Below are 9,269 nucleotides of genomic sequence, written 5' to 3' on the forward strand. Positions count from 1 at the left end.
AGTATCTATGTGGACCCTACTACAGTTTAACCAGCTCAGCTATAGACTACACCAGCATGACTAGTATCTATGTGGACCCTACTACAGTTTAACCAGCTCAGCTATAGACTACACCAGCATGACTAGTATCTATGTGGACCCTACTACAGTTTAACCAGCTCAGCTATAGACTACACCAGCATGACTAGTATCTATGTGGACCCTACTACAGTTTAACCAGCTCAGCTATAGACTACACCAGCATGACTAGTATCTATGTGGACCCTACTACAGTTTAACCAGCTCAGCTATAGACTACACCAGCATGACTAGTATCTATGTGGACCCTACTACAGTTTAACCAGCTCAACAGTACTATCATAGAGATAAAACCCAGGATAGAGGGGCTGAGTGAATGTGGTCTGGACTCTGTGGAGGAGGGTCATTGTGTCAGAGACACTGTAGAAGGACAGAGTTCCTGCCTTGTGATCCAGGTCCACTCCTACTCTGGAGGGCTGAGGGCCTGGTACTTTAGTCTCAACATTATTGTGTCTGAAACAATAACCACCACTAGAGCACTGTAAACTCCAGGACTTGTTATTGAATCCAAATCCACCATCTGTCCCTGTTCTGCTGATGTCTTTATATGAGACTGCTGTAACAACACCCCACCCACTCCACTCCACCTCCCAGTAACAGCGTCCAGACAGACCCTCTCTACACAGAACCTGGTAGTCGTTGGTGAATCTGTCTGGATGATCAGGATATGGTTGGACTTGGCCTGTATAGGTCATCTTTCTGTTCCCTTCAGACAGAGAGAGGTGTGTGGCTGCTGTGTTTGGGTCCAGTGTGAGCTGACAGGAATCTGGGAGAAGAGCAGAGCAGAGACCAATGAGGGGAGTTAGAACAATAAGTGAAGTCAGATACTGTATCTACCCTGTCTTTGATTAGAGCACAGCAGAGATCAAATCAGAGAAATATGAGGAGTCAGATAGATACCCAGTCTTTGATTAGATCTACTATTGCTATATATTTCTAGAGGGATTGTTAGGAGTGTCAGTAAAAAGAGACTGTTAGTTACTTCAGAATAAAGAGACTCACATTGTAAGAACTGTTCTCTGGTCTTGGGCTCTGGAGGCAGTACAACATCCACTATATTCACTACAGACACACAAACACATTCACAGAGAGAGGGAATGTTATCATCATACCATATTCCACATGTATATGACTAGTAGGGAACTTTCAATGGTCTAAAGTTGATGTTCTTATTATTTTCAACACACCTGTAGTGGAGATCTTGGTCCATTCTCCTTTAAGGACGTCTTCTAGTTTCTCTCTCAGTTCAGACACAGTCTTACTCACATCTCCAAAGTACTGAAGAGGACGGACAACGATGCTGGGTAAGTCTGAAGATACACTGGTACCGGAGAGAGACTGATAACTCTGGGGGGAGAGAGAGAGAGGGAGAGAGAGCAGAACCAAATGATTGAGAGTTTCACATTGAGTTTTAGTTTCATATCACATGTATCAAGGCAGTTGAGTTACCTGGAGGAAATGGATGTGATCCTCTGTGTGTGAGAGCTGCTCCAGCTCAGTGCTTCTCTTCCTCAGCTCAGCTATCTCCTGCTCCAGTTGCTCCAGGAGTCCTTCAGCTTGACTCACTTGAGCCTTCTCTTGGGCTCTGATCAGCTCCTTCACCTCAGAGCGCCTTCTCTCAATGGAGCGGATCAGCTCAGTAAAGATCTTATCACTGTCCTCCACTGCTGCCTGTGCAGAGCGCTGTTAAGAGAGAGAGAGAGAGACTTGTCTTACTTTAATGAGCCATCCTCATTACACTAACACCCCCACCCCTAAAAGCACATTGCGTGACACCACAACCTCTACACAATCACATTATCCAGTACCCAACACCACAGTACAATACACCAACCAGCACCACATTCCAACCGTCCATCCAACCCCTCCTCTCCAGCCGTACAGACAGCCCCCCTGAGCCCCCATACCTCCTGAAACATCTCCACACTGTTGATCATTTTGTACAACTTAAACTCAACCCTAAGGCGTCAACAGTAATGGCATTACCTTGGCAACACAGAAAAAACATGATGAACAGTCTGTCATTGCAGAAAACGGACACCCCTCCCCAACTCCCAGGTCAACCCTAGCCAACCAGCTATTGGTGTCCAGGGCTCCATGTAATACCCTCCACTGGACGACCCCTGACCTTTCCAGCACTGGGAGCTTATAGAGCACCCTCCACCTATACCCTGCCATGCTCTCAGCCCCCACAACCCTCTGCCACTGATGCCCCTTCACTCCCACTAAGCTCAGAGTGTTAAAAGTCAGTAAGTCCTCCGGACTCTCCTGCCAGTCCCCAGTCTCTGCTGTCACTTGCAGTGGTGGAAACGGTGGTGGCCCCTCCTCAGGCTGCTCCAGCCCTCAGTACTGCAGCATAGAAATCAGAGACCCCTGCTGTATTGAGTCTCTCCTGCCGCATGATGAAGATCTGCTGATCCAGCCCCAAACCACCAGCCCTCCTCAACAGAGCACATGCTGGTTCCCTCCAGCCCACCTCCGTACGGTACAGTAGCCTCTGTGCTGCTGAGTCAGAACGCTGCCACCCTGACCAGAAGAAAATTCACTAACTTGCGCTGCAGGTCCACAAGCAGAACGCCGGGGGGGGGGGGGGGGGGGGGGGGGGGGGGGGGGGGGGGGGATGCCACCAAGTTGTTGACGATCAGCACCGCCCCTCTGTATGCCACTTGGGAGATGAGCCACCTCCACTTCGTCAGCCTCGACACCACCGCTTGTGACACTCCTTCCCAGTTCTTCCTATCCCAACCCTCCGAGCCCAGATACAGCCCAAGCATCTTGAGCCACTCACAGCCCCACTGCAACCCCCCTGGAAGCTGCGGAGGTGCCCTGTCCCTCCATGCCCCACATAACAGAGCCTCACTCTTTCCCCAGTTTACCTAAGCAGAAGACGCCCCCTCGTACACCGACTTACAGTCATGTGCATACATTTTTACATATGGGTGGTCCCGGGGATTGAACCCACTACCCTGGCACTACAAGTGCCATGCTCTACCAATTGAGCTACAGAGGCCCACAGAGTTCTGCCCTCTATAAATCAGAGTACAACTCCACAGCCTCATCTCCCCACAACAGAAGTTACCCACCCATCAGGCTCCCTCATCTCCCCACAACAGAAGTTACCCACCCATCAGGCTCCCTCATCTCCCCACAACAGAAGTTACCCACCCATCAGGCTCCCTCATCTCCCCACAACAGAAGTTACCCACCCATCAGGCTCCCTTATCTCCCCACAACAGAAGTTACCCGCCCATCAGACAAACGTAAAACAAGGGATTTTCTTGGTTTCCCCACTCTGTTTTTCCAACCCCTCTGGTGAAACAGAGAACTGAGCCCTGTACTATAATATAATATAATGTGCCATTTTGCAGACGCTTTTATCCAAAGTGACTTACAGTCATTCGTGCATATATATATATATATATATATTTTTTTTTTGTGTATGGGTGGTCCCGGGGATCGAACCCACTACCCTGGCGTTACAAGCGCCGTGCTCTACCAGCTGAGCTACAGAGGACCAGGTGCAGACACATTTATGAAAGCAAAGACAAGGTCATTATTTGGGCTCTAAACACTAACAACCTACCCTTACACACCTCTTTTGCTACCCCTGCACTAAGATTTCTGCCATGGCATTTAAATGTTTTTGGTTTACATATTCCCCCAGTCTTTGCCGGCGTTCATGTTAAGGAAGTCTAACCGTGAAATCTCCATAAGAGGTGGGAGGGAAATCACCACAATCAGAAACCAGTAGAGAAGCCCATAAAGCCGCCATGCCAGAAAAAACCATCCATTTAAGCAGATTCTGAAGACATGCCCTTAAGAACCCATGACCCATTTTCTCAGCCTATACCACTTCCTGGGTGAGAGGACACTAAACCCCTCATTCTTCATCACGTGTTGTACTGACCTTACAAACCTTCCAGGATCAATCAAATAAGACTCCAGCAGAACCTTCTTTTTCCCCTTTAGTCTCCATCAGGAACCTAGAAAGTTCTCTCACCGTATATACTGGGCCCTCAGCCTGACATCCCTCTGGATCCAATGAGCCATCTGAAATCGAGACGCCTTGTCCTCCGCTCTTTCAGACTCACCTCCCCCCTCTTCCTCTTCCTCCATTGGCACGGTACCGTCCTCCTCCTCCCCAGTCTCTGCCCCCCTGCGCTTCCCCCATGATCAGTGCCTCTTCCCCAATGACAGGCAATATTTCCTGGGATGAGCCCACCAAGCCTTCGCCCACCGGAGTCTCTGTTACTACAGAAACCTGCCTCAGCTCATGTAGCCCAGCTGCAACCCTCCCCACCACCGCTTTCTCCACGGCCTGCGCACCACCACTTGGCCATGCACTACTACCGTGTAGCTCAGTTGGTAGAGCATGGCGCTTGCAACGATTAGTTTAGTTCTCTCCCTGGATACACCACCACTCCCCCTCACAGGAAAACTCCTCCTGCCTGAGCTTTTTACTGTCCCTTTCCACACTGCTAACGCAAGAGGAAGGACTGAAAAAGCATTACTATGAAGTAATATAATGATGATTCATGTTTATTATTACCTGTTTTATGCTCATGTTTTGAAATTATACTTAATTACTATAATGATTATCAATAAGCCTAAACATTAATTCAGTCACCTCTGGTCGACAAAAACGTATTTTCCTAGTACATTAATTGTCAAATTCATCAACCAGCATCGAGCACTCTGCCTTCTCAGGCAAGCGAGGGGCATGTTGAGGTAAATATGCTGACCGCCAAGGTTGCATTATGTCATTTATTGGTGGGCTGGAAGATGCAGTGTTTTTTCTTTTCTATTCAGAGGCTATTTACTCCCAATATGAGATAATTTTATATAGAAGGTTTTTATAATGCATGTTTACTAGGGTTGAGGTTAGCGCATCTGAGTAGGGATTATTTGGGTTCAATACCTGTCCTACCTATCAATCATATTGCTGCTTGTAGCCTATAACTGATGATCCCCACACTAGAAACACCCAAAACTATCTGTGCTAGCAAACCCTGTGTTCCACCCCTCCCCTGTGTAACCTTGAGGTTTGTTAAGAAACAAACACTTGTCTACGAAAAGAGACAACATGTTTAACGGATTCCGCTTGGCACCCAGCCGAGAGCACACGAAAACCACTTGCAAATTTACCAAAACTAACCAACTACTTGGGGTCTGTTCGGAAGCAATAAACGGAGGCAGATTAGCCACCACAACTCTTATCGAAAGAGGCGACATCTGCACCAACACACCCCTCACAACAAGACAAACCTTTTTCATTAACCCAACCACCGCCTTGTTCATTCTGGATGCAGAGTCCAGATGTTCCGCTCCAACCTGTTCGCCGACCATGAGCAAAACTTCCTCCACACCTTTCTCCGGAACGGACCCGAAGCGACAGCGTTTCTTCTCCACTCGGTTGAGGCCATCACGCCGCCCTAACAAACTACCCCTACTCCCCCCTCAAACTCTAAACGATAAACAGTGGAAACCAATAAACAAACCCTCCACCATCAGAAAATACATTCAGAAAATACGCAAGAACCAAAAGAAAAAAGAATAGTAGCCCTCCTCACGAACCACAAAGTCTCTCACACAACCAACTTCTTCTTCTATGATATAATGGCGGTCCACAAACCAACGTTAAAGGTGCATGCCGCCACCTACTGTGCTGGAGTGTGTGGTCAATCACGGTTTCCAACATTTCTAAATCCTCCTACCTAACTCAGTACTTCTGAGAAAATAAAGAAGAGCCCTACTAACTTCTAATAGACCCTCCCCCATCCCCAAAATCCCTTCCAAACCCCCCCAAACCCCCCCAACCTCAAACCGTTACAATACTGTACATAGACATAATGTAACGGTTCTTCTTCTTTGGTGTTTAACGGCGGTTGGCATCCAATATGTTGCATTACCGCCCCCAACTGGACTATAATATAAATCCATTATACTTTGTGACACAAAATGGGAAAAGGGGAAATTATAATAATAATAAAAAAACACCCTTCCAACTAACCCTACACTCATTAAATACCCACTACCCCATTCCACTACTTTGACCCTATCTGCTCCTGCACCATGCCAACGGCCTGGGAGGACGGGACACCACCACTCAACACACCCTGTAACTCTTCTGAAGTCTAATCTTGTATGCCCAAATACTTCTCTGCAGCTGCCACCACAACATCTTTTTTCTTTGATTTACGTTCCATTTCTGCGGTACAGTTGATAACCATTGCTATGAACTCTAAGAAGCTAACTTTACTAAAGCATATATCACTCGTTGGCCTATCCCTCTGTGCTGGCACAGATCTACTACTCACAGGGATCCTCTCAGGATCTCTCACCCTTGACCCATCCTCCTCTACTTTCTTCACTGCCTCAGCATACGACACCTTCTGCACTACTCTGACTCTAGCCACCTCAACCTGCCTCTTTCGCACCGGACACTTCCGATACCCAGCAACATGGGTATCCCAACAGTTGACACACACTTTATTCACCAGAACAATCCTTTATCCCATTCCCTCCTGCACACATAAAACATATTGGAATTTCCCTCCCACAAACTGCTGCGAAATGACCATAAACGTTGGACCTGAATTTATGGATTTGGCACAAAAGCTTGAATCAAGATAACTGATATATCATAACATGACTTTCTTGGGTAAAGACTCATAACTCAAAAGGACTGACTCCTCTGTTTCACCACGTTCACCACCAGGTCTGTGTCACACCAAACGTCGGGCATCACAAACACCAGGAATCTTCATCTTCAATTTCTCCACTTCTACACTTAACGCTACCCCAGAAATCACTCCTTTCAATGGTGCCCTGTTCCTAAGAGCAAAGCAAGAAACAGATCTTGACCCAAGTTGCATGACATGGAGCGCCCACTCCCTCTGGTCAGAAGAAACACAAACAAATATCACAAGTCCACTACAGGTTACCTTCACTGATTCAACTGCACCCAAATCCTTTCCCACCCACCCTGAAACCACAAATGGATCTGCCAAATGGTTTGGGTCCACTTTCTACAACAATGTAACTCCTACTGCACCAGATTCTTCTTTATCATGTCCATTGATGCCAGGCTCTGGTTCTGAGCTCTTCACCACACCTTCTACCTCACTTAACTCTCCCTCATTCATTTCCATTTCACCTCCAGAACTCAGTCTGGCGAATGGCTCACTCTGTTTGCACTTGAGTTATAACATTTGAAAGTCTCTATTCCATTGAAACTTTTGTGAGTGTAATGTTTACTGTTAATTTCTGGTGGTTTATTTAACTTTTGTTTAGTATCTATTTCACTTGCTGTGGCAATGTAAACATATGTTTCCAATGCCAATATAAAGCCCATTTAATTGAATTGAGAGAGAGTGAGAGAGAGAGGGCTCCATGTTAATGTATAGCGGACATGAGTCACTCATGGTTACTCATGGTCATGTGACGAGGTAGCCCACTTGTGACTTTAAAATCAGTGTCGGCCCAGTAGGGAATCTCCTCTTGGTGTAACATAATAATATATAATATGCCATTTAGCAGACGCTTTTATCCAAAGCGACTTACAGTCATGTGTGAACACATTTTTACGTATGGGTGGTCCCGGGGATCGAACCCCCAAGATGTTGGTTTCTCCCTCAGTAGACCCGGGTTCATATCCCGTCAGTTACATTAAGCCGTGTGTTCTCTGAAAGGGGTCCTGTTTCCAACAGTGGGGTCAGTGGGATTAGATAGAGGCCTGTCTCTCTCCCTCTCTCTGACTGGAGGAGAGATGTGAAATGGTGTGTCTCCTCTGGTCAACAATACTCACCTTGAGAGACTCCACAGTCTGTTGGAGCTCCTTCAGCTCCTTCTCTCTCTCCTGGAATCTCTGCTGGACCTTCTGCTGACTCATCCCCAGCTGCCTCTGTGGAGAATCACTCTTCAATGAGCTATCAAGCTTTATTTGTCCAGTAGATCAATAGTATAGTAATGTGACATAGGGCCCATAGAGAGGAAGGTCTAAAATCTTGAGGAAGTCCCTATACCATATGACATTTTTTATGTTGCTATGTGAATGATTATAGTTTTTATGGTAGACGTGCATGTATCAAGGGGTTGAGGCTGAACTTTGGACTCCTAAAAGGGCATTCAGAATGATAATGTTGTTTGACTTTAGAAAATGGTGATACATTTGGAGCAAACTCAATATACTCAAGGTTTGTGTTCATATTTGTTCTGCTGAGGATTGATTTCATTTGAATGATCTCATATTCAAACAGCCTTAGTTCCTACTGTATCTTTAATTCTTTGTTTATCAGACAGTCACCAACAAGTAGTTCTGGTCTTACCTGTTTCTCAGTCCTCTCTGCTGCAGCTGACACTGTATCATGGCCTTTATGTTCATCCATTGTACACAGCATACAGATACACTGCTGATCGGTACAACAGTAAACTTCCAGCAGTTTGTCATGATGAGAGCAGATCTTCTCCTGTAGTTGTGTGGTGGCTTTGACCAGCTTGTGCTTCTTGAAAGCAGGAGATTCATAGTGAGGTTGGAGGTGAGTCTCACAGTAAGAGGCCAGACACGCCAGACAGGACATGAGGGCTTTCTGCTTTCTGGTCCCAGTGCAGAAATCACACGCCACATCTCCAGGTCCAGCATAGCACAGAGCAGGAGGGGGAGCAGCCTGGAGTCCTGTCTTCTTCAGTTTCTCCACCACTTCAGCCAACATGTTATTTTTCCTCAGATTAGGCCTTGGAGTGAAGGTCTCTCTGCACTGAGGACAGCTATAGACACCTTTCAGAACATCCTGATCCCAGCTTTCTTTAATACAGCCCATACAGTAGCTGTGTCCACAGGCAGTAGTCACCGGATCCTTCAGTAGATCCAGACAGATGGAGCAACAGAACAGTTCCTGATTCTCTGCCATTTTGGTGCTCTCTCCCATAGCTTAAGCAATGGCAGTGTCAAAGATGACTTTCTGTTTCATGGAACTCTACACCAGAGGACAGGGAGGGGCTTCCTACTTGACTGTGTACTCTGTATGTAGAGAGGGTGTGTTTTCTTTGATAAGGAAGTGTGACAGAGTGTTGGGTAGTAGCCAGAGATGTTCAGTATTTCTCTTACATCTATTTGAAATACGTATTTTAATTACTTCTGAGTATTTTGTCATTTGAATCACACTGGGCTGAACTAAACTTTTCAAAACACT

The 9,269-nt window shown here is 46.5% G+C and overlaps 1 protein-coding gene across 1 annotated transcript; it reads right to left on the bottom strand.

The window, feature by feature from the left end:
* Nucleotides 1-268: 268 nt before the first annotated feature.
* Nucleotides 269-8,996, bottom strand: LOC311115900 (tripartite motif-containing protein 16-like). The gene is made up of 5 exons (XM_084191022.1): nt 8,406-8,996; nt 7,886-7,981; nt 1,534-1,761; nt 1,081-1,135; nt 269-844 (listed from the first exon to the last, which is right to left on the bottom strand). The coding sequence occupies exons 1-5, from the start codon at nt 8,985-8,987 to the stop codon at nt 330-332; spliced, it is 1,476 nt and encodes a 491-aa protein (XP_084047148.1). The 5' UTR covers nt 8,988-8,996; the 3' UTR covers nt 269-329.
* Between the last annotated feature and the right edge of the window lie 273 nt (nt 8,997-9,269).

This window comes from Coregonus lavaretus, assembly GCF_964263955.1.
Source record: "Coregonus lavaretus genome assembly, contig: HAP1_SCAFFOLD_6815, whole genome shotgun sequence".
NCBI lineage: Eukaryota > Metazoa > Chordata > Actinopteri > Salmoniformes > Salmonidae > Coregonus > Coregonus lavaretus.

What these genes read in the sequence shown, in the direction of transcription:
- LOC311115900 (XM_084191022.1), bottom strand. Translation starts at nt 8,987, where the DNA reads ATGGCAGAGAATCAGGAACTGTTCTGTTGCTCCATCTGTCTGGATCTA. An exon ending in CAGAGAGGACTGAGAAACAG is followed by an intron (nt 7,982 to 8,405) that starts GTAAGACCAGAA and finishes GATTCTCCACAG; the next exon opens with AGGCAGCTGGGGATGAGTCA. An exon ending in CAGAGGATCACATCCATTTC is followed by an intron (nt 1,136 to 1,533) that starts CTCCAGGTAACT and finishes TCTGTAGTGAAT; the next exon opens with ATAGTGGATGTTGTACTGCC.